Source organism: Caretta caretta, chromosome 20 (assembly GCF_965140235.1).
Source record: "Caretta caretta isolate rCarCar2 chromosome 20, rCarCar1.hap1, whole genome shotgun sequence".
In the NCBI taxonomy this organism is placed as follows: Eukaryota; Metazoa; Chordata; order Testudines; family Cheloniidae; genus Caretta; species Caretta caretta.
Window position 1 is genome coordinate 15,303,078 of NC_134225.1, and position 25,794 is coordinate 15,328,871.

Sequence of the window (25,794 nt, forward strand, 5' to 3'; positions counted from 1 at the left end):
CAGGTGTAAGCGGGGGAATAGTCACACTCTTGGGGGGAACTTTCCTGGCTTCTGCACTACCCCGGTGAAGTGGGCTAGCAAAAGGATCTGAGTCCTCACTCCCACACTTCCTTCACCCAGTGGCCTTCCTGCCCTTGAGGACTCCCCTTCCACTCTCCTGTCTAGCAGAGTCCTCGTAACCCCAACAAGGCTGGGCGCAGGATTCCTGGGGGGCTCGACCCCCAACCCTGCTGTGGTCACCTAGGACAGGGGCTAGGGTGTCCCCACTCCGGGGTACTCCCTCTGCACCGGGCACTCCTCTGACCCACTGACCATTACATACAAGTTAAAGCAAATGCAGGTTATTTAATCAACAATTAATTTTAAAAAATAAGGAAAACTGGGAAGGTTAAAGGAAACACATCAGCCCGCTCTGTGGCAGGGAACATCACAAACAGTGTCTTTGGAATGTCCGGGCAGTTCACAGTCTGGTCCTTGTAAGTCCCAGGCCTCCTGCTCAGGCCCTGGCTGTGCTGCAGGGATGCTGTGGGTGGACACTTGCTCTGCTGGTGGCCACACGCTCTCAGGCTCTAAGTGGTAGGACCCTTCTCCCCAGTGTTGCCCCCGACCTGTCGGAGTTACGATCCAAGCCTGGCCTGCAGAGCCTCTTGGCTGAGGCGTCTCCCCGTGCTGGGCTGCCCACTCACCGCACCCGGCTCCGGACTGCTCCAGCCCCAGCTCCACCACTCCGTCTCAGCACTGCTGCTGCTCTGCCTCCAGCTCCCTGGGCTGCTTCTCTGGCCCCCTGGCTCTGGTTGCTGCAGCTCTGCTCCCAGGACAGGTCTGCTCTGCAGGCTGCTTCTGCGACTCTGCTCCCAGCACTGACCTGCTTCCCGGGCTGCTTTTCGGGCCCCTCTGGCTCTGGTTGCTGCAGCTCTGCTCCCAGGGCATGTCTGCTCTCTCTGGGCTGTGCCTCTGGCTTTGGGGCTGCACCTCTGCTCCCAGGACAGGGTCTGTTCTCTCTGGGCTGCTTTTCTGGCCCCTCTGGATCTGGCCCAGCTCTGCTCCCCAGCTCAGCTTGGGCCCCTCCTTTCTCCATAGCTCAGCCCCACTCTGTCTGAACCAGGCAAATACAGCTCACACAGAGGACGGGACCTCCCTGGCCCTCTGATTAGCCTGCCTGCCCAGTCATTCAGGTTGACCTGGAGCATTCACCTCTCCCCATTGTTCCTGGGGGCTGTCAGTCTCAGGGTCCTGATTCCCCATCGACCCTTCCCCCTTTTTAGTACTGGGAGCTAGCAACTAAAACACCCCCACTGAACGTTAGTAAGGGGGCAACACTCCCCTTACACAGGGAAGAATTTCCTGCTCCGACTATGCCTGAAAGGACGTTGGTTAAATCGGCGTAGCTTCCATGGCTCTATGACAGGGGTGGGCAAACTTTGGGGTGCAAAACTATGTAGGGCTGGGTAGGGAAGGCTGTGCCTCCCCAAACAGTATGGCCCCTGCCCCCTATTTGCCCCCTCCCACTTCCGCCCCCTGACTGCCCCCCTCAGAACCCCCCACCCATCCAACACCCCCCCCCCCGCTCCTTGTCCCCTGACCGCCCCTTCCCGGGACCTGCCCCCTGACCACCCCACCACAGAACCTCCACCCCATCCAACCGCCCCCTGTTCCCTGTCTGCCCCCGGGACCTCCTGGCTCTTATTCAACCCCCCAGCCCCGGCCCCCTTACCATGCCACTCAGAGCAGCATGTCCAGAGCCACACCGCCCAGCCGGAGCCAGACACACTGCCGCGCTGCCCTGCATGACCGGGCAGCCCTGCCGCCCAGAGCGCTGCCCGTGCAGCGGTGTGGCTACGGGGGAAGGAGGACAGGAGGGGAGGGGCCAGGGGCTAGCCTCCTGGGCCAGGAGCTTAGGGGCCGGGCAGGACAGTCCCATGGGCTGGATGTGGCCCGCGGGCCGTAGTTTGCCCACCTCTGCTCTAGGGTGCTTTGCACCAGCTTAGAATCTGGCCTGATGTGTCTGTTTCGCCCACATGACTGAGTGATGCACCAAGAGCAGGGTGTGCGTGTTGGGGGTGTCTATGCAGGACAATTATATCCACACACACAGAGACAAGAGCAGGGGAGGAAAAACCACACAGGATACTGTACTGAAAAGTAACCATTTATTAGAACCAATACAAGAGTATGAAAGAGTGCGAAGGGACAGGGGGCCTTTGTAACATGTCAGTCTCATGATGGGAAAAAAATCCCTAGTTTAAAAACATCACTATTTAAAAAAAGCATAACATACATTAGCGGAGAGACGGGCTACGCTACTGAACATCACACGGGAGAGGGGAGAGCCGTGAGCCACACGCCGGCTCAGACAGACACTTTGCGCCACACAGTAGCGCCTGGCTAAGGTCTGGAGGACAGAGTCCCACTCTTCCCTAGCAAGTCAGTTCTAACAGAGAGATGGGTTTGAATGCTGCCCACGGCCCCCACACCAACAGTGCTGTGCCACCTACTGCCTAGGCAACACAATGGTGACACAGCAAGGAAACACACACCTGGCACGTGGTGGGAGCAGCCATGGGTTCTTCTCAAGTCTCTTCCAATCGCGCTTCATCTTGCAGCCCTTACTCACGCCAAGCAGCGATTGGGATGGCTGGCAGGAGAGGAGGTTGGGCCCATAGATTAAAAGTAACACTGTCAAAATAATTTAGGACTAAAATGTGTCAGACCTTGAAATGATCCAGCCTGCTGAGCAATGACTTCTGAACTCTCCAGGGGAAGAGTCTCATTTTGTCAGAGATGTACTTTTTTAAAAAAAGGGGTTCACCCCCTGTTCAGGGGAGGGGGGGAACATCAAAAATGTGGGAGCTGAACCCCTAAAAGCTCAGATTGGCTAGGAAGGAAAGATGCCCCCAAATGGAATGGCAGGACCTAGCCCCCTGGAATACTAGAAACTGACAAGTAGAAAGTAGCCCTGTATTTTGCAGATTCACCCTTATAGGAGCATGGACTCTACATTTGTTCAAAAGGAGGCATGTATGCTACAAAACAACTGCGCTAGGAGACTCAACACTAGGCTGAACTAAGGCTCTGTCTTGCCTCTACATGTGGGATCAGAGCAAGTTTTAATCATTAGCAAATCATGCCTCACCAACAGACTTTTAATCAGGGGGAGTCCAATTTATAAGAGGAGGAAGACAATCATCATGTTCCAGCTTAGAGAAGGCTCAGCTGTGATCCCAGATAAAATTAGAACATCTGTGACAAAAATTCATGTGTTTAATTAAAATGTAATTAATTTCCCCACTTCACTTGCAAGTTACCAGTCCTTGCAAGTGGCAATCTCCATGGAACAGACAGAGAGGACAGACTGGAACTAGACTCTCTAAAAGTTAATAGTTGTTTAAAAGCAGGGCGGATCCAACCTTTAGCACAAAAGACTTGAAATCGTTGGCAATTGGCTTTGAGAACTGACTCGGCCTAAAAAGTGTCCACACAGAAGTGCTCAGTATATAAAAGAAAGATTTTTAAAAAAACACACTAGTTACAAAGTTGGCCAGAGACCACGCCCATATCTCAGAATGATCGCTCCCCAGATCCCTTCTATTTAACAACAACAAAAGAAATTTGACAAAAAATTAGCGTTCTGCTTTGCCATAAAAAAACAACAACAACAACACCAGGAACAGCAACTTGACAGAGGGAGGAGATTGGCCAAGGGGATCATTTCCCACAAAGGAGAGTGTGGATACGCGTCGGAGGACTGCCCAGTGCAGTAGGGCTGGGGAGCATTGAGTTGGCACAGGGAGTTCTAGCTGCCTTGACTGCACTGGGTTACAGCCACTTACAAGGGATTAAAATAAAGAGCAAGAGAGGTCAGAAAAGCATTTTACCCAACCACAGCCCTGGATTCTGGGTGTTCCTCCTTGGGAGAGTTGGAGATAAGAGTCCCCCTCAAAATGGCATTTTTAAACAGGTGCAACAGCTGTGGCCTGTCCCCCAGCTTTATTGAAAATTAGCCCTGCACGACCAGTGTTTGAATGTGGGTCTTGTTCAGTGACAACTGCACGTCAGGAGACCAGGAGCCTCAACCTAGGTCTTGGCAGATACGGAAGAGTGACTTCCACCTGCAGTGCAGCTTCCTTATTGTGATGTGGGCATCCCGCACCCCCAGCCATTCCTTTGGGCGGGTTCTCACTCAGAGGCTCGCTCCTTTGCCTTTGGTCAGGTTTGTCTGAGCAGTGTGAGGGGGGAGGGGGGGCAGATTTAGGATCCAAGATTAAATGGTTTTCAGTTCCCCTTCTGCGTGCCACATGTAAGCCCTGTCCCAGTCGGAGCCGACCCCGCTTTGTGTTTGAAAATTACCCTGGTCCCCCCACCACTACAAACCAAGCGTTGAAATGGCAGCTGGCTGGGGAAATCGCTTTGACCTCCCTAGCTAGCATCAGACTTCAACTTGAAAACTATGGTGCAACAAGAGGATCCCAATCCTGGTGTCCACCCCCCCCCACCCCCAAACGTAGTACACACAGGGGGGAATCAGACCGCATGTGACAACGGGAGGCATGCAGTACGTACTGCATTCTCGGGGCTTCCCTCAGTCTGGCTTTAGCCTTTCTCAATTTATTTTGCAGAACCAGTGTGAACACTTGTGTTGACAATTATCTCAGGTTGGCTTACGCCAATTCTTAACAAGCTAAATAAGTGCAGCATCCACACAGCCTTTCACACTCGTTTAATTAGGTTAGTTTCAAACCGCGCCATTACGGGCAGCTTGTTCACAGACACTAAGCTGTTTTCGTGAGCGAGGGACAATTTGAGAGGGCTGTTTGCAATAAATGGGGCCAAGGAAAAGGGTTGAGTTTTGGTTCCCAATAGATGCCCGAAGGAAAACGTCTCCTCTTTCAGATGGTACATGCCATTTCAGGAACTTAGTTTGGCACTTAACCTCCTGCCCCGAACACCCTGTAAGAAGAGGATTAGGACCAGGGTACTGCTCATAGCTAGACATGCAGGCTGGGACACAAAATAAGCAATGCCCGGAGAGCTTTTCAGTCTAGCATTAAGTATTTGGTTTCGGCCACAAACACCGAAAACCTCCCACGACCTACTCAGAGTTTGCTAAGGGGTTTCTGACATCACTTCTTTACCCACCCCCTTTCTCCCATGCCAGCTGCTCCATCTACTTTTCGAGCAACACTGATACCGGAAATTAGCAAAACAAAATCTAGCCAGAAGGGAAGGTGGCTGGCCAGCTGCAGAGAAGCTTCCTCTCTGCAATAGGAAAAGCAGCAGGACTGAGCATTCAAGAGCAGTTAGAAGGGAGCGACTGGGGAGGGATCTGGGGCAGACTCAATAGGCAGAGATCTGCCTGGCGCACGAGCTTGCAGGGAGGTCCAGGACAGCCCTATTGACAGATGACACTACATACTACGCTGCCTGAGGCTGCAACCAACACAATCTATTACTCTGTCTAGAAGCCACTTCGAATGCTGAAGCAACTTAAGAACTATTTTGCATCTCCCAAAGGGGCATAATTCAGGCTGGAAGGGAGAAGACATAACAGCTACCCTCAAGACTGACTGCTGAAACAGCACCTGACATACCAAGCCTGCTGAGCCATGTGGCTCTAATCTGATTCATATCAGGCTTTTTATCCAGAGCCATTTTACTGCTTCTATTAGAACATGCAGCACAGCTAAAATGAGAGTCCAATAGGCTCATGGGGAGTATTTGCAACCAGCTTTGGTCACAACCAGTGTTCCCTCTAATTTTTTCCACACATGTGCAGAATGAATTTTGTTATGTGCATCAATATGTAAGTGATGTTGTACCATATTGGTGCACATAACAAAATTCATGTGGTGGGGATGGGGCTGAAGGGTACAGAGTGTGGGAGGGGGCTCAGGGCTGGGGCAGAGAGTTTAGAGTGTGCGGTCTCCAGCTAGGGGTGTGGGCTCTGGGGTGGGGCCAGAGATGAGGGGTTTGGGGTGTAAGGACTCCGGCTGGGGGTGTGGGCTGGGGATGAGGGGTTTGGGGTGCAGGCTGCCTCAGGGCTATGCAGGGAGAGAAGGTTTTGCAGGGTTTTGTTCAATATCTTCATTAACAATCTGGAGGATGGCATGGATTGCACCCTCAGCAAGTTTGCAGATGACACTAAAACTGGGAGGAGAGGTAGATACGCTGGCCGGTAAGGATAGGATACAGAGGGACCTAGACAAATTAGAGGATTGTGCCAAAAGAAATCTGATGAGGTTCAACAAGGGGCTCTTAGGATGGAAGAATCCCATGCACCGCTACAGACTAGGGACTGAGTGGCTAGGCAGCAGTTCTGCAGAAAAGGACCTAGGGGTGACAGTGGACGAGAAGCTGGATATGAGTCAGTGTGCCTTTGTTGCCAAGAAGGCTAACGGCATTTTGGGCTGTATAAGTAAGAGCATTGCCAGCAGATCGAGGGAAGTGATCATTCCCCTCTATCTAGCATTGGTGAAGCCTCATCTGCAGTACTGTGTCCAGTTTTGGCCTCACACTACAAGAAGGATGTGGAAAAATGGGAAAGAGTCCAGCAAAGGGCAACAAAAATGATTAGGGGGCTGGAGCACATGAGTTATGAAGAGAGGCTGAGGGAATTTGGGTTATTTAGTCTGCAGAAGAGAAGAATGAGGCGGGATTTGATAGCTGCTTTCAACGACCTGAAAGGGGGTTCCAAAGAGGATGGATCTAGACTGTTCTCTGTGGTGGCAGATGACAGAACAAGGAGTAATGGTCTCAAGTTGCAGTGGGGGAGGTTTAGGCTGGGTACTAGGAAAAACTTTTTCACTAGGAGGGTGGTGAAGCACTGGAAAGGATTACCTAGGGAGGTGGTGGAATCTCTTTCCTTAGGAATTTTTAAGGTCAGGCTTGAGAAAGCCCTGGCTGGGATGATTTAGCTGGGGATTGGTCCTGCTTTGAGCAGGGGGTTGGACTAGATGACCTCCTGAGGTCCCTTCTAAGCCTGATATTCTATGATTCCATTAACTCCCCCCAGCTCTCTCTCCCCACAGCAGCACCTGGGCTGCGGGGGAGAGGCGCCTTTCCCCACCGCAGCAGCTCCGGGGCTGGGGCCAAGGTATAGGCACCTCTTCCCTGTCCACAGCAGGTCCTTCCACAGTCCGGGCCGCCAGCGATGGTCCGCCGATGCGGGCTTCCCATCCCCCACCAGCGGCCCGGAGGAGCGGCAGTGGCTGTGGGCTCCTTTCTGCCTCCTGCCCCGTCACTGTCTGCTGGTGACGGAAGGCGGGGACGGAGAGAGAAGTCCTGGGATGGCAGGCGAGGCCCCTACTTAGCATGAGTCAGGTGCCATTATAAACCTGGTACTGTCTGGGCTGGGCTGGGTCGGGGCTAGGAGAGAGGCATCTCTCCCCACCACAGCCCCGAGCGTCTGTGCGATGCTTAATAGGCTGCTGAGCAGCCACGCAGCTTAGGGGGAACTTAGGTCACAACACAATCAATGGTGGATTTCGCTTAGATTTGCTTCCAGAGAGCAAAGAGTTAAAGAGAGACAGTCTGTGTGGGAAGAAGGGGCCAGTCTCCTGTTAACAGTGCCTGTCCTCTGCGTGCTGCTCCATGTTCTATAGCATTTCACACTAGCTCAGAGATCGCCAGCAGGCTTATCCACTCCCACACACTTATCCACTCCCATCTGCAGCAGACACGGAGGCACAGAAAGAGCATTAATCCATCTTTATTTGCAACTCCTGCAGTGGTTCTCAACCTTTCCAGACTACTGTACCCCTTTCAAGGGTCTGCTTTCAGCTCCGGGAGGCGGGACTCATGCTTTGGCTTCAGCTGTTTCGCAGCTCTCCTGCTTGCCACCCCCTAATGACGGCCCTGCACTTGCAATCCCCCATAACCCATCCTGTCAGACCCAGGCTGAGAAACACTGATACAGTATATAGGGCAGTATAAACAAATGATTGTCTGTATGAAATTTTAGTTTGTACTGACTTTGTACTGACGTGTACCCCTAATTGAGAAGCACTGCTGTACAGCAGCTGCCTTGCTCCCTCCGAGTTTGGTGCAAAGGGCTGTAGGAGGTTGGGGGCTGCGGGGAGAGGAAGAGGAAAACAGAGCTGGCAAAGATCAAGACTCCAGCAAATCACGGGAAGGCTAGCTGACTCCCTTCAGAGAAAAGAAATCCATGCAGAGGCAGGGATAAAGCAACAGCAGCAAGTCTGCCTGCTGGAACGGCTGGAGAGGAAGGGGAAGAACAAGGAGCATGTGATGCTGGGAGAATGGGGGCCAGAGAAGAAGTGGAAGCCACAGGTTGATATGCCAGCAGCTTTTTCTATACCTGAGCTAATACCTGAAAGCAGCGCACCAAGTGGTATAGACTGCAGCCAGGCTATGCTCTTGCATCCCGCCCTGTAAAAGCTTCTTTCGATATCCCCGCCTCCCCCCACATTACAGGTGGGGAAGCCCCTAAACTAATGCAGTCGGAAGGTAGCCAGCTGTTGCCATTACCTATTGTACCAACTACATCCTACAGCAATTCACATACTAGCATCAATGTTTGATAACATGCTACACAGCAAGGAGCCCATGCTACCCAGCTCAGATCCAAATACAGATGCGTCAGGCTTAGCCCTAAACCTACGCAAATCCTAACCAAGTGAGAATGACGGGAATCCCCAAACTCCTCCCAAAGCATCATCACCACATGCCCTGGCTCTGGGAGCACTCTCTGACTAGCCCAAGGTCACTCAAAGCAAATTAAAAAAATGTCATAACCCCATAAACACACACTCAATCTCTGTGGGTTGCGCTAGTGCCAGAGGTACCCGTGCAAGCCCCACGGTTATTGGAACAAGAGGCTGTGAGACCACAGGCGCTTCATGATGAGCAAAGGCAGTTACAGAGATGCCAGGAACGCTGCTAAGCGGAAGCCTTGGAAGGGTGCCAGGGCCAGGAGCACTTCCCAGCACATATGAAAAAGTGTGCAGCATTAGGAACATCAGCATTTCTACTCTGTGTGCTGGCAGCTGCAGCTTGGCTGGTCTGTTTGGCAGTGTGGCTCAGAAGGCAGATTTTTTAATTTCAAATCACTCTCAACATCAGCCAGGACAACGCAACTAGAAATACTGACCCTGCCAATGGGAACTTTCAAAAGTAAATGATGCATTGAGTATGCTGCTCTAAGCAATGGCCATGCTAACCCTTTGCCTGCACACACCTCCAAAAGGCACAGAAGACGATGGCAGGTGCGTCAGTGAAGTGGAAATACTGCACATAGTGATATGTGCTCAACTAGAAGTTGTGTTAGAGACAGAGTGAAATCCTGGCCCCACAGAAGTCAATGAGAGCTCTGGCATTGATTTCCAGGGTGCCTGGATTTCCCCCACAGCATCTGAACTGCTTGCAAGCAGAATTCATCCAACAGTATGAACATTATACTGAAAGGGCTTGTGCCCAGAAGAGAGAGAGACAGACACAAAGGCTGAGAACAAACTGCGTCACGTGCTCTAGAAAAGCAGAACAAGCAAACTTCTCTGTGCCCACAACAAAGACTAACCAGAGTCCAAGGGCCAGGAAGGGAGTCAGCACTGATAAAACTCCCTCTGTACCCAGTCTACAGATATGCCCCAATGCCATTCAAGATTTCAAAGCTCACTATAAAGGGAGAGAATCAGGGTAGCAAAGGGGTGGGAATGACGGAAGATAAACAAGAACAGGACCAGGCCTTTGGACTGAGGAAAGTCAGGATGCAACAATGATATTTTCATTCGAGAGAATAAACCCACAACCCCTTTCCAATTCATCCACCTGCAGGTCCCCACTTTATGCAATAAGCCTTTCCAAGCCACAGTGAAGGTCACAAAACCAACTCTCTCACATTCTTGCAGAAGCTTTGCACACGGAACGAGCCAACCAGAAACCAGTGTCAATACCGCAATACCATAATTTTATTACTTCTAGTCATAAAGGAGGACTCTGTTTGCAACATTAGGAGCGGGGAGCTTAAGACATCCATCAGTTCCTGCGGGCAAGGAGACTGCCACAGGCAAGAGAGCCCAAGTCCAGCTAAACTACACAGGATGTAGGATCAGCATGAAGAGTGAACATGATGCTGGAAAGCAAAAGAGGGCTGTGCCGAGATGCTAAGGAGCAGACCCTGCAACCAGCCCTAGGTCAGGTCTCCACTCTGGCCTCACCATACTCAGGGAGGGAAAGAAAAAGGAACCCCTGAGAGCAGTGCCTAATGCTGCAACGGCTCAGTTCTGCACCACCTTACTGTGCTGCCAGCTCTCTTGGGCAGCAGAGCGACTGTCCCAGATACCCATGCCTTGCAAAACGAGCATTCATCCCCCTGGGAAACAGCAATGCCCTCTCTGCTCCACTGGCACGTCCTAGAGCCTAGGGCATATTTTCCAGGGAGAAGTGCTGTGCATACCAGACCAGATTAGATCAGCTATCCACGTTTCCAAGGCAGAGCTCATGGGGGAGGGAAGGAGAGGTCCTCAAGGGGGAAGCCACTTTGGTAACACAATGCTTGTGGCCTTTGAAGCAACAGCCAATGACAGAAATGGATCAGGTGCCTTGGCACAAAGCCAGGCCACCTGATATGCTCACACTATGGAAATACACAGCCCAAATGAGAAACGAATATATACATACATACTGTATAAGATCATACAAAAGCAGTGGTACACCTCCACCTGCGCCCGACAGGGGATACACAATCGCATTTAAAGTTAAGAAGGCTCTGCTTTTCCTATCTCCCACACATTAGACTCCTCCTGGAGGAAGGGGGCTCGCTCTGCATCTGGGAACCAATACTAATGCAGGCTAGGCTTGCAAAGAGAACACTAGCCTGGAAACTATCCTAGGCACGAGACAGGCTGGAAGGCATCACAACCCAGGACAATTGGTGTCCCCCAGGATGGAGTCCAGATGCATAGTCCCAACAAGACTTTGCCAGTTATGTAACAACACACAAGCCAGCATACAAAGGCCACATTCACCATCTCAGGATGTTGCCCTGTGTTGCATTAGCAGGAGGGATTTCCCAAATGCAGACAGCTCCTATTGCTTTTCCAGCCAAAGCCATTTGTGCACCTGGACAGGATAACTCCACTTAGTTCTGTTTAGGAAGAGCATTGCTGCTATTCTCAGCATTTAAAGCGGCAAAAAGGGATGGAACCAAAGGGAACCAACAACTCTGTAAACCCCTGGAGGCTCTAAGAGGATGTGAGAAGTCAAAACTGTTTTCTGGAGGGTGGGGGGAAGAGAGAGGAGACACAGCACATAAATGTTGTGGGTTTCACTAGAGATGAAGCTGAACATGAAGCAAACCATTTATGTTATGACTGAACCAATAACAAGGTTTCTCCTGGGAGCACAGTAATAAGCACATTTCAATGGATGTGGTCGGGTCGGGTGGATGTGTATGTACAGCTAAGGATGGCCCAGGATGGCACTTTAGCTTTTCGCTGCTTCTCTCTCTTTGTTTTCCGTGTCCTCTGGATACGCGTGCCAGGTCAGTCTCTCCTCATAAAACGCTATCACAATCTGCGGGCATTTCACGTTGGCTTCCTTTGCTAGGACCAGGTCTGCTTCATCTGTGTCTTTCCTGAAGATTCAAAGAGAGTATTACTAGGTTCCTTGTTAGCTCTGGGCTCCCACTGGCCAGCTTTCAACATTACCTTAGAACCTCTGAGTTACGAACACCTTGGGAATGGAGGTTGTTCATAACTCTGAAATGTTCATAATTCTCAACAAAACATTATAATTGTTCTTTCAAAAGTTGACAAGTGAACATTGACTTAATACAGCTTTGAAATTTTACTACGCAGAAGAAAAATGCTTGATTTAACCATGTTGATTTAAATGAAACAAGCACAGAAACAGTTTCCTTATCTTGTCAAATTTTTTTTTAAACTTTCCTTTTATATTTTTAGTATAACACAGTACTGTACGCTGTTTGCTTTTATTTTCTGTCTCTACTGCTGCCTGATTGTGTGCTTCCGGTTCCAAAGGAGGTGTGCAGTTGACTAGTCAGTTTGTAACTCTGGTGTTTGTAACTCTGAGGTTCTACTGTAATAGGACTATAAAACTCTGCTGTGAGGAACAGCGTGAACACACACACACACACACACACACACACGCAGAGATACATCCCTCCTTCACAGGATGTGTGTCTGTCTCTTTATGTATATACATAGCTCTTCTCACACAACCCCTGAGCACTTCCCAGCCATTAATGGGTGTGATCTCCACAGCTCCCTTGCAAGGAAGGGAAGCATCGTACCCATTTCACAGATGGGAACCTGTAGGGCAGAGAGACTAAGTGACTTGCCCAAGGACACAAAGGGAGTCTGGGAGTAACTGAACCCAGGTCTCCTAAATTCCTGTCCACTAGATTATCCTTTTCACTCAGTGTGCAGATTAGTTTTGGACAGTGCCTTGAAAGCACATAGCACTGTGAATGCGGCTCACAGAAACAACTTTAGTCAGATGTCAATGCTAGACTATTAAGCAGCTTCGGTTTCTATGGAATGCTTTCCATTCCCAAAATCACTTTAGCATGTGACTAAACACTGACCACCCCAACTACCATTGGTGTTAGCGAGTTATAGCATTCCTTAGGAACTCTCCACAGACCTGCACTAGCTTGGGGACCAATACAGTGCCCTTTCAATTTCTTGTTTTGTGCAGCACAAGCAATCGTCTCTGGGGTGGAACAGCCAACACAACGATACCCATATACGTAAGGCAAGAAATGTCCTGTTAAACTGTACGTTCACCATAAACATAAAAGAAGAAGTTACTCACTTTGTCCAGTAACAATGACTCTTTGAGATGTGTGTCCCTATGGGTGCTCCACTGTAGGTGTGCTTGTGTCCCTGCACTGCTGATCAGAGAACTTTGGTAGCAGTGTCTACTGGGCCCACGCGTGCTGTTTCTCCTCATGCTGAGCCATGAGGCTAATCAACGTGCACGGGCTAAGCCCCCTCAGTTCCTTCTCTTCCGCAGTCATTGACAAGAACTCTGAAGTAGAGGGGAGGAGGGTGGGTCATTACTGCACAGATGAGTAACTTCTTCTTCAAGTAGTGTCCCTATGGGCGTTCCACTGTAGGTGACTCTCGAGCAGTACCCGTTCTGGAGGGCTGGAACTTCAGAGTCAGGTCAGTTACAGATGACAGTATTATGGAGCTGAAGATGGCATTGGAGGCAGAGTCCCCAGTGATCGCATAACGTTCTGCGAAAGTGTGGACTGACGCCCATATGACATTATCTGATTAGAGTATAATAATGCAAATCATTGTTGCTACCACTGTTATATAATTGCAACAAATCTTATACAAAAAGTGTAATGAATGGCCAGAAAGAGTTAAGCAGCTCGCAGGCTAAATGACCCAGAGCCAACCTTTAGAGACATGTAGAAAAGTATGCGAATGGTAATTAGGGCCATTCCATGGTGGTTAGGCTTGAAATTTGAAATGCAAACCTATACAGTTAGAAATCAGAGGTGATACTAATTGTATGTGTGTACTCATATCGTTAGATGTTAGCTATGTAAACAGACAGTTCAAAGGGAAATACTAACATTTAAATGAACCATAATCACTGTATTCATCTCTCTTTGAAATGTATAGCAAATCACCTGAGAATGGTGGAAAACCGGCAACCGCCTCATGATAATCTGTGTAGCTAATTACCGGTGATGCTTAGGAAATAGGTCAACTTCAAAAGCTCCATAATTGCCTATTGTTTGCCTAAGGACTCCGAGTTGCCAAAAACGACCTGGAACTGTATAAAAACCCTTTGGATCCTGATCCTTTTTATCTCAGATGTGCTTAATGCTTCATGAAGGGGAAGTTTAAGCCATAAGGCTGAGATCTCCAGTCCTAATCTGGATCACCCTGAATATGAACATTGGACTATAACCTATGGACTAATTCTGAAAGAACTCTTTGCAGCTACAAAACTCACTATCTACACTATGAATCTGATCTCACAACTGTACTCATGTCTGTACGTAGATTGATCTTTTAACCAATACTCACTCTTTTCTTTTTTAATAAATTTTAGTTTTGTTAATAAGAATTGGCTGTAAGCGCATAATTCGGTAAGATCTGAAATATTCATTAACCTGGGAGGTAATGTGTCCTATCATTTGGGATTGGTAGAACTTTTTAATATGATGAATAAGATCCTCATCATATTTCACTTGGGTGTCTCGGTGGAGGCCTGAGGCTGGGTTGCTTTAAGTGAACTGTGTTGTTGGCTTCTGGGTAACCAGTGAGGTATTATAGAAGCTGTTTTGTGCTGGCTTGGTAAATCTAAGTACTGGAATATCCACCAGCTTTGGGGACTGTCTGCCCCATTCTTTGCAGTTCACCCTAACTGAATAACTTCATCGTGGCTCCCCAGGACTCCAGTCACAGCCCATGTCACACTTCTATAGATCTCGGAGATAGGAACATTCTTGAAAAAGGCGATATATGAGGAGATCAACCTTGTGGAGTGTGTAAGAGTAGTATCTGGAGGGGTCATACTGCGAACTTGGTAACATTGTCTGATGCAGTTCGAGACCCACTTGGAGAGTCGTGGGATGATACTGGTGAGCCCCTGGATCTGTCCACAATGGAAAGGAAAAGCTTGGGGAACTTTCTGAAAGCTTTCATCCTGCCCAGGCAGAAGGCTAGGGCTCTCCTGCCATTTGGAGTGTGTAATTTAGCCTCCCTGTTGTCTTGGTGAGGCTTGGGATAGAAGGTTGAAAGATGAATCAACCTTAAGTTATCTTCAGAATGAATTTTGGATGCAGCCGGAGCGTAACCATGTCCTAAAAGGATACCATTGAAGGGGGGGATGTGCCAGCAGAGCCACTATTTCGCCTATTCTCCTGGCTGAGGTAATTGCTATCAAGAAGGCCGTTGTCACTGACAGGTATGTAAGCGAACAGGTGGCCATGGGTTCAAAGGGAGGCCTAGTCAGTCCCTAGTCATATTTAAGTCCCATGTGGGAGTAGGAAGTTGAGGTTGTGGGAAAAGGTTCATTGTACCCTTGAGGATCCTTTGGTGGTTGGGTGTGACAACACTGAGCACCCCTCTACTGGATAGTGGAAGGCTGTTAGCGCTGCTAGGTGGACTCAGAGAGAGCTCAGAGACAGCCCCAATATTTTTAGGGCCAGAACATAGTCTAAGATGTGTGGAATAGTCACGGATGTTGGGGAGATTTGTTGTGAAGTATACCAAATCCGAAACCTGGACCATTTTTGGATTTAAGTACCTCATGTTGAGGACTTTCTACTGTGTAATAATACCTCTTGCATATCATTCAAACAGGAGCTTTCTAGGTGTTTGAACCAAGGATCCATGCCTTAAGGCAGAGAACCCCCAAGCCAGGATGTAGGTCCTGGGAGAGGAGGTACGGAGTGCAGGGAGAGGGATCGTCAGGCACGTTATGCACTGTGACAGTTAAGGGACCACGGTGTGTCTCAGCCAAGTAGGAGCGATCAGACTGATGTGTGCTCCATTTCTTTTTATTTTCAGCAGAACCTTCAATAGTAGGGGAAAAGAAGGAAAGACATAAAGAAGGTCCCCATCCCAGGGGAGGAGGAGGAGAGCATCACCTTGGGAGTGTTGTCTTATCCCTGCTCTAGGGCAGTAGCATGTACATTTCTTGTACAGGTAAGTGGCAAACAAGACTGTGGTCGGTGTTCCCAGCGACCAAATAGACTGTGAAGTACTACTGGGTTTAGCTCTCACTTGTGGTCATGTGGGTGTGACATTACACCCATATTCTTCATAGAAATATTGTTGTGATATGAATATAGCATAACTAAGATATATGTTTTATGCCTCACATGACCCATCTTGCATCATTGAAAAGGTTATGATCTACTGAATGTGTTTATCCAATTTGCATACATGTATAATTTCTGTATCTGAAGTTAGGAATATTGACTATGTAACAATTACAACTGTGTGTACATGAGGGGGAACACCCACCAGACAGTAAGCAATCAGCCTGAATGAGCCATTTAAGGACAATAGAACTTTGAAGATATTAATCTCCCACCTTTCTGAGGAGGTTCCTGGGATGTTGCTTGGACACTGCAGGGTCATCTGATGAGGTCACCTGATATGGAGTACCACCGTGGACACTGCTGGTATTTTTCCAGTGGAAACAAAAGATTCCCGCCTTATGTAAATTCTATTTATGGCTGGGAAGTAATGCTATCAGGACTCTTCTCCATTGCCTCCCTATCCAAGAAGGAAGATTGCTAAAAACACCTGAAGGGAAAGGCTGAGACAGGGGTCCAGTCTAAAGAAATAACTGGAACCCTAAGCTACAGAAACTCTGCAACCTACCTAAAACAACATTTAGGGTGAAAAATTACATTTTGTAGCCTGTTTCTTGAGTGTGTTAAGTTTAGTTTGCATGTTTTGTTTTATTTGCTCAGTAATCTGCTTTGTTCTGTTTTCTATCCCTTATAAACCTTTTGTAGTTAATAAAGGTATTTCTTGTCTATTTCAAAACCCAGTTTGTGCAGATCTTTCTATTCAGTACAAGACATTATTATTTTGGGTTTATATCCCAAAGGAGGTGTGCATGTAAGTGCTGGCCATCCTCCTAGCTACGTCCTCCCACACAGAGCTGATTTCAGTCCGTCTCTGGGGCAGGTTATGGCCTTACCTATGTGTGTGCTGGAGAAGGCTTGAGAGCCTAGCACAGCAAGAACAGGGTGAGGAAAACCCAGGCTGGTGGAAAGGGCAGGCTCAGTGAGACCCCAGCACATCAGGTAGCACCCCAAAAGGGAGGTCCAACCTGTCACAGTGGGAATTTGCAACTAAGACTGTCCACTATTGAGTTTTATGTGCCCAGGAGGTAGGTTGCTTCCAGTGTGACTTTGCGGGAGTTCCACAGTCTCATTGCCTCCATGCAGAGGGAGGGTGACCAGGCTTCCCCTTGTCAATTTATGTAGTACATGCAGGCTACATTGTCTGTTAGGACTCGTCTGTGGTCCTTTGATCAGCAGGAGGAAGTGGGCGCAGGCATTCCTGACTGCTCTTAGTTTGAGGAGGTTGATGTGAAGGGATATCTTTGTGAGTGACCATTTGCCTTGTGTCGTAAGGCTGGTGGAAAGGGCAGGCTCAATGAGACCCCAGCACATCAGGTGGCAACGTGCACCACCACTATGAGCAATGTGTTGGTGGTGAAAAGCAACACACTGTGGAGATGGACCTGGCCGCAGTGTCAGTTGTGTCAAATGCAGATGATAGTGCTGTCTTTGCTTCTAGCTGTCCCTTCTGAACGATGACCTTAAATTGGTCACAATGTGACTTGGGCAGCTATTCAATAAAATCATTCAGTTTTGAATAGTTTACGTAGTTGTATTTCACCATGAGGGCGATTCAATTGGAGCGTGGCCAAGAAGTACTCCTTCCTCCCAAAAAGATCCAAACGCTTCCAGTCCATCATAGGGAGTGGACCTCATTTGGTGTTGACAGCCATGGGAGTTAACAGTATCCACCACAATGGAGTTGAGTGGAGGGTGGGAAAAGAGGAATTCGGTCTCCCTTGCTAGGACATCTTGCTAGGTCCTGGAAGAGGAAAAATTGTATGCCAGAAACAGCGGGGGAGGCATAACGGCATCATCCGGGGAAGAGGAGGAAATGGTCTTCAGGGTCACTTCATCAATGCCACCCTCCTATTCCTCCACAATTTCTTCCAGTGGTTCTGAGGCCTAGGACATCGTGGCCGAAGGGGTGTAACTCATGGGTTCTCGAGTGGGGCTAGAGGTTCAAAAGGCCTGGTGGTGATATGCAGGCCAACGGTCCCAGTATGGCCACTGGGGTGGTGGCATAGATATCAGTGGTGGTGCTCATGGATTGCCATATCAAGGTGGTGGTGGTGGGGCCATTTGAGGGTATCCTTGAGGGCTCTTCTGATATTGGGCACCACAAGGAGCCTGTGAGGAGTACTGAGATGTCATCTCCTCAGCTTCACTGTCCGAGCCCTCACTGGAGGGCGGGGGAGCATGGCAGGACAGCGGGGAAGACTCCTGTGCCGAACGAAAACTCTGTGTGGCGGTACCGGCACTAAAGAGGAGACCATCTCAGCATGTCTGTTACAGAGGTCCCTGGAGTGTCGGAATTCAGCAGTGCCGGGGGGGACGGGACAGGGACGGGATCTAGGCAGTACCAGTCGCTCTGGTGCTGGATGAAGCATTAAGTACGGCACCAATGCAGGATCGCGTACCAGTAATGCCTTCCTGGAGGAGAGCTTACTCCTGTGTTTGTTCCTCGGTGCCACTGACTCAGCACCCATGCCCATCGGGTCCAAAGGCTCATCAACGGTACCTGCCACTGAGGACTTCCATGAGCCATAGGAACAGGACTGAAAAGGTCTCGGTGCCAGCAGTACTGAGGATACTGAGTTTGCCAGAGAACGTTTACAGCTATCTCGGTGCTCACTGTGGGGACTTCTCGCTCTCTTTTTTGATGATTTGTGAGAAGCAGCTTTTTTCTTTGACCCACAGTCTTTAAGTGTTAAGGGTTGTCGAGAAGACTCACATCTGCCAGGTGACTTGTGGTGCAGGTCTGGAGAGGGTCGGAGAGCTGACTCCATGAAGATAACCTGCCTGAGCTCTCTATTCTTAGAGGACGGGGGCCTGAGTTGCTGGCAAAGACCACACTTTTGTTGGATGTATCCTTCCCCAAGGCAGCGAATACATCGGGAGTGCTTGTCTGCGATAGGGACAGCCACTTTACAAGAGAGGGACTTCTTGAAGCCCGGTGAGCTGGGCACACCCCATTGGGGGAAGGGAGAGACAGTTCATGTGAAGTTCTCCGATCGGCAGCACAGGGACGCAAGCACACCTCCAGTGGAGCACCCGCCGGGACGCTACTTGAAGAACTGAATAGTGGAGCAACAGCTGCCCCAGCGCTACCATCAAGTAAAACTGCCAGATAAATTCAATTCATGTACTGGATTATAGGAAACTTCATTTCCTGCTCCCCATGATCACCTTCCACCCCAATCAATGTAATGCTGTCCACTTTGGTAATGTTAAGAACAACATTAGTTTAGTATCCACCCCTCACCAGGGAGGTCTCTCTCCCTGCCTCTCTCATCTACCAAGATTTTGCCATCTTCATCTTGTGGGATCACTTGCAGTTTCCCCCTCTGTTCCATAAACATAGTCCATTTATATAGGATACTTTTATGCACACCTTCTTCCCGAAGTATCACCATTCCTACACCGGGTGTAATCTGTGCTGTGCAACTGAGGTGGCAGGAGGAGACCTGTCAATCACCATATCAGGGGCTGGCTCTACCTTCAGGAACACAACCCAGTGAGAAGGTATCCAAACCTGAAAGCCCACTTAATTATTAACTTCCCCAATTAAATCCATCTGCAGAACACAGCAGTGTAACTCTTCTACTGATCTGACCCAAAATGTAGAAGGGTAACAGTGAATTAGGACAAGACTGAACAGTCAAAGTGTAGATGTTCTTCCCCCAGTGCAGAAATAGCAGCAGCAAAACGCCCTGGCTGAGATCAGAGTGAATGTTTTAGAGGCAAAACTTTTGTTTTCCATTTGTAAAGACAATATCCCAGGACCAGAGAGGCCTCTGCAGATGTTGCCTTCACTCCTTGTTTGCAGCATCTGGCAAAAGCCTGCAAGATGACCAAGTTGCTGCCTTACACATTTCTTCATACAGCACGTGAATTTACAATGTAGAAGTGTGCTCACTCTTAATAAGCTTTTATCGTTACACTCCTCTAATACAACATCTTTAGCCACCTGGTAACGTATGCGTAAGGTGCTTTTTCACCTTTAACTAGCGAGTACAGAACAAAGAGAACTGTTGGATTTCTATATGCACAAGAGCTTACCAGAAGATAGGCTCAATTAACAGCTGTAAGAGCAACACCCAGTGTGCGTCACTTTGTCCTTATAATGTTTAGATTTGGTGCATATTGCGGGCAGAGGACCCTGAGACCTGTGGGAAGTACAAGACTCTGCCTGCTGATGTGAGGGAATTGAGTGAATCTGCTTCTGTCCTGCTGGGTTTCAGAAAAGCCAAAGCAGAGCCAGGGCTCACTCTGGGCTGGACTCTGGGCCAACGAGGGCAGGTGCCACGAGCCAGGGAACTCTTTACGGCAGGGCTGGGAACTGGAGCAGGCAGGCAAAACAAAGCTGCAGCCTTCTACTGCCTAGCAAAGCTGCAGGATTGTTGTGCCTGAAGCTCCCAGCTCTTTGTCTTTGCAGAGGGTGGGGGAGGGGCCACTAGCTGCCTGCTACACTGGCCCAGCAAGATGCCAATCCAGCTGAGAAAAGCAAAGGAACCAAGAAAGCCAAATGGGAATCTCTTTCAAAGGATTTCCTGTGCACTATCACTGGGTGGGTGGGGGGGTCAGGAGGAGCAGAGTTGGAAACTGCCTAGTTGCTGGTTCCAGCAGGAAGCTTGAACTTGATTGTGTTCTGAGACAGGGGAGTGAGCCAGCCCCCGAACCAGTGAACACCAGGTCAGTGGCACAGCAGAGGTAAAACCTAAGATAGGAGGGGCAAGCCTGAATGAGAGAGAATGAAGCCACACAAAAGAAAGTGGAGCTACCTAGCTGCCCTAGTCCTGTTTACTACAGTGGCTCACTTGGGACCATTCCTTCCCTGGGTGTGTTAGACGAGAGCACAGACCAGAAAACCATCCAAGCTACTAATCTGAAAGGGGGGCGGGGGGGGGGGGGAGGGATGACGATACTCCAGGACTTACCATTTCATTAAGAACATTAAATCTCCACAGGAGTCTGTGGCACCGATGATCTTTTCTGGCTCTAATCCTCTTTCAAAGCCCCTGGCAATATCGTTGCTCTGGCAAGGATAGAATGGGTTGAAAAAAAATTATAATGATTTATATTATCTTTGGCTGTTTCTTTACATCCTGACAATTTAGAATGAAGCAGGCTTAAAAGGGCACTGGCAACCCTCTGACATGTAGAAATATGGTGAGGTTATAAAAAGATGGCTAGACTCCTTAACTTCTCCAAGTCATTGTTTGGAATCTACAATTCATGAGTCAATAATAATGAACACGGAGAGAGGGGAAAACAAGGAAATCCCTAAAGCCAAGCCCCTATTTTAGGGCAATCAGTTCAAATTAACAGCTGGTGAGAGGTCCTGGATTGATAACAGACATCCCCAAAGATCAAAGTCTGCTCTCCCCAGAAGAGGTATAGCTCTGGCTACAGGGATGCTAGCTTCTCGAGCCTACCACCAACTCCAAAGGAAGAGAAGAGTTTGATTCTGTCCATGAGGTCTCTGGGCTGAGGCCGCCAACAATGGGACAATTTGTACATTTTTACTAACAGTCTGAGATGGGGCTTGTGAGCGCGTGAGGGAGGCAGGGGTGATGCAGCTCCTCGCACATACCATCTGATGGCTGTTAGGTGGCCTGACAGCTTTCAGTCACCACAGGCCATAGTGTCTGGGGCGAAGGTTCTCTCTTTCATTGCAGGAGCACATGTTATTCTCAGATACGCATGTTTGCTGCTTGCCATGCTGTACAACAGATGCTGCTATGCAGATCAAGAGGCAAACAAAGAGGCAGCCAGTTTGGCTTTGGATGCACTAAAAACATTTGCCAAATGAAGAAACGCTCAGAGGGTAATGAGAGAATACAGACCCAAGCAAAATCTGGCTACTTCACTAGTGACTAGGAGACCCACTGGGAATGCACCAATTTCAGTAAACGAATAAAATACAAAAAAATCTAAGCTACTGCATCACAATTTGCACTACAACAGGCGTTTAGTTTTTATATTAGAAATAGGTCTAAACCAAAAGGACGGACCTGAATACTGTCCAACTTTAGAAGAGTGTGGGTCTGGAGGAGAACTTCATGGCTGGAACTCATCACTATCTTCAGCTGCAATACTACAGCGTTGGGGCTAAATTTTCAAAGGAGCTCAGCACCCAAACAACTGCCTTTGAGAACAATGGGAGCTGGGCGCATTTGAAAGTCTCTCCACTTCATTTAGGTGCCTACACAGCAGCTAAGCACATTCAAAAATATATGTTTGACCCCAAACAGGGGTACTCAGCACTTTCTAAAAATCTAACCCTAAACATTCTGTGGTATATTTGGTTAAAACAGGGAAGTCTTATCAATGACAGCTCAGCTACTAGATCTAGCTGAGATGTGGAGGGTAGAGGAGCATTTTAGGGGTAAACAAAGATGTGTACCTCAAGGATGTTTTACTGCAGGTGCCACACAAGAGATCACATGGTGTAAGGGGCACAGCTTAACAAACAAATCATATTTCTGTTTGAAATAGTGGCCCTATTATTGTGACATGCAATAACTGAGATTACCATCACTGAAAGATTAGAGGGGGGAAATTTCCCAAGAGTATATTTTGTGCATTTCACAACACTTTGTGTATCATCAGTTTCACTGTTTCTCCTATAAATTACCCAGCTTCCCCTTTTGTCTTTACACAAGAAAGGAGAGGAAAAAAACATTTTTTAGAAAGTGTGACTAAACCACAGAAATTGACAGGGGACTTGGGGACAGGTACATTATCTCAAACTACTTTCAATTCTTTTTTTTAAAAATTATCTAGATTTCAAAACAATGTCCCTTGTAACAATGATTAAGAAATATCTGCTATTCCTTTTTTGCCCCCAGAAGATGTATGCAAGTCTCCAGCCTTTTAATGTTCGATCATGGACTATCATGGCTGAGGTAACAGAGCAGGGGAGACTCCAGCTTCAGATACATGGCAATTGCCATGAAAAGTACTGGTGGATGCAAGCATGGCATGGATTTTTAAGACCCATACCAGTGTGTGTTGATATTTGCATCATCTCTTTGGGAAACTATGCCAAGCTAGAACATTGGAATCAGAAGACAAGATGCTTCAGCTAAGCTGCAGAAATCAAACTGCTCATTGTACTGGTGGAAAGCTTTAGTTCCAAAACTTTAAATAGGATACATAATGGGTTATAAAACTGTAATCCCGACACACTAAGGGTAACCTTCTGGATATGAAATATATGACCTTATTACCCCTTATGATTTCATTACCAGCAGACAGTAGCAATATGGGTTTGAATCTCCAATGACTTAGCCATAACTTTGTACAGACACAGCTGTAAAGGGCAGGGCATTTCTTCAAATAAGGTTGTAAAAAAAGCAACGAGAAGACAGTTCTGCAGGAGAGTTTCTTCAGGAAAGGTAAATCTGAGACATAAAATACTGCTCAACGGTTCCTCATTTATGTAAGATTCCATATATTAGTCTTTTCCACAAAGATGGGCTTTAATAACCCATCTTCTCACGTTTTGTGCATTGGACTGCACATCTGGGAAACCTTTTTTTTTTTTTTAAAAAGGGAGTCAACATTTTTATTTTATACTTCAGCCAACAAGGCCCCCTTGCCCTCATCATAATTGAGTATCAAGGTGCTTGCAGTGACAGTAATTTAACCAACAGGCATCATTACCTCCAGCAACCTGTCTGGATTTCCTACATTTTCAAAGCCACGTCTGGGGATTTACTTTCAATGCCCCATTGGCTTTTAATGGTGGTTAAAAGTCTGTGCAGCACTTTGAAACACAGAGCTCCTGTTCTAAGAGAAAGCACCATGTTTCTGCCGCTCTGTTGTATTCCTTGATTTCCTTTCCTCTCTTGACCATGAAAGGTCCACCCACTACCTCCGTAGTCTGGGTAAGTAGGGCTACATGATACTCCCTCTATAGCTGCTTGACCTTCCCCAGTTTCCCTGGGAATTACTGTCCATCAGCCTATACTGTAGTTCTGGCCTCCAGAGTTTGAAAATTAAATGGCTGGGTTTCATTAAATATTTGCTAACAGATTAGAAAGGCCTGTCAGTCTTTTGTGATCTTCACAGCTGTGAATGGTGCTTTGTCTCAACGAGGCTAAGGCCATGACCTCCATAAAAGTTACTCTGGTTTCCCAGGTCTACTTTAAAGGTACAAGGTTCTGGAGTGATATCTAGGCCATATTGAAATCAATGGGAGTTTTGCCACTGATTGCAAGGAGGCCAGGATTTCACCTCTGACCTTTGAAGCCCTTACTAGCTAGGCCCATCTTGAAAAATGTATTTCATGGCAGCTATTGGCTGGTACAGATGACCGAGTCCATGGCCAAACACTCAGGAGCCAGAGCTGTCACAGTGGAGATCTGTACAACACACAGCTGTGGGTGTCAGGAGGAGACCATGTCTTGTCAACTGCACAAAGAGATGCATCTTTCAGGAGATGCTGCAACAACTCTCCAAAGAGAAGAGCAGAAGTGCCCAGCCACATTCCAGTGGGAGGCAGGCATTTTACTGCTGCATCCTCCCTAGAGCCCCAAATGACTGTTGCAGACTGAGACATACAGGAAAGCCTCTTGCTTTAGGCACGTATTGTTTTAAGGCAAGATCTACTTTAAAATACTTATGTCAAGCTTAAATCAGCATTTAAAGTCTCTTTCTTCAGTCAAACAATAAGCTGTATTTCTTGTGTCCTAGCCTACTGCAGTTTGCTCCTTGTTTGTTTATTAATCTTTATTATATTTAAGACCCTAATTATTTTTAGTGATTCAATTTTTTGGAGTCAGCGGCAGCATTTAGTTCATCCTATTCTAGGGCAGCTTTCCTGAAAGTTGTACAAAGCTGGCAGACTGAAGCACAGCCAAACTGAGGTGTTGCTCTATGCCAGTTTGCCTAACAGAATACACCCTCTTGACTCTTTCGTTTTTATAATTCTCTCATGTAATTTTTAGGAGGTTGCGGGTAGGAGATGGTTTCCACCAGCACAGATCAATATATTCTGTGCAGAACAGGGCTCGCTGCTTTGCTAGAAACTTGTGGCGGAATGGGGTGAAGGAAAATCCTGCAAGCTCACCTCCCTCTTCTTTTTGGTTTTGATGTCCTCGGCACTGTTGGAGAGGCTGGATTTCCTCTTTGTGCTTTCGGATTTTTCTCTTGATTTGTTGTTCTCACCCTCCTTCATTTTTTTATATTTTTTCATAAACTCACAAATCAGCTCGGGGCAGTCCAGATTCTTCTCAGGTTCCCAAGTATTGTGTTCCCTGCCATGGAAAAGATGGGCAACAACAATCAAAACAGAGGTGGAGAAGTTTTAATGCTGCCATCCAAAGATCATAGATATTGACCTACTCTAAGGCAAAGTTAGTTAGTTGTTAGCAAGCGTTTTAAGCCGAGTTCCCCATTTCCTTTGGGAGCCCAGACACCTGCAGTATCAATACTTTAGATACCCTTGCACTTCATGAACACAGATTGCCGTGTTGCTAAGTGACTCATAAGGTGAAGATTTCAAAATGAAGCATAATCTCAGACTAACAGGAGACAGAGAATGCATTTGATTATTCTAGAATCACCTGGAAGTCTGCAGAGCTCTTCACTGCAGTGATAATGGAGGTCATTATCTTAAGTGAAGACGTATGGATAAACCAGGTTTGACTAAACAAGGTTCTACCAGATTTTCTATGCAAATACATACTTCCCAATCCCTCCCCCCAGAACCTTCCTTTCTGATCATCTGTGTTAAATGTTCTGCCCCCGCCCACAGTATAAAGCAGTGTGCATCCATTTAAACAACCCATGCCAAGATAAAAACCTTGCACATTTTCAGTCATGGCTGTGTTTCACGGTAGACTACTAGATTCCCCAATGGTCTGGCCAAAAGCCATGAAAAACACACAGGACACACAACCTGCAAAAAGTTTCCCCATTGGGGCAGATTAAGAGGAAGTTAAAGGGGAGATTTTTTTTAAAAAGGCACTTGAAGT

General features: G+C 47.8%; 1 protein-coding gene across 1 annotated transcript in view; it reads right to left on the reverse strand.

Annotated features, from left to right (window-relative positions):
* Positions 1 to 2,136: 2,136 nt before the first annotated feature.
* The window catches only part of CBX5 (chromobox 5), a 54,000-nt gene continuing 30,342 nt past the window's right edge, over positions 2,137 to 25,794 (reverse strand). Inside the window, 3 exon segments of the mRNA XM_048832129.2 lie at positions 2,137 to 11,590; positions 20,749 to 20,846; positions 24,888 to 25,074. Coding sequence (XP_048688086.2) covers positions 11,440 to 11,590; positions 20,749 to 20,846; positions 24,888 to 25,074 — 436 coding nt within the window. The 3' untranslated portion in view covers positions 2,137 to 11,439.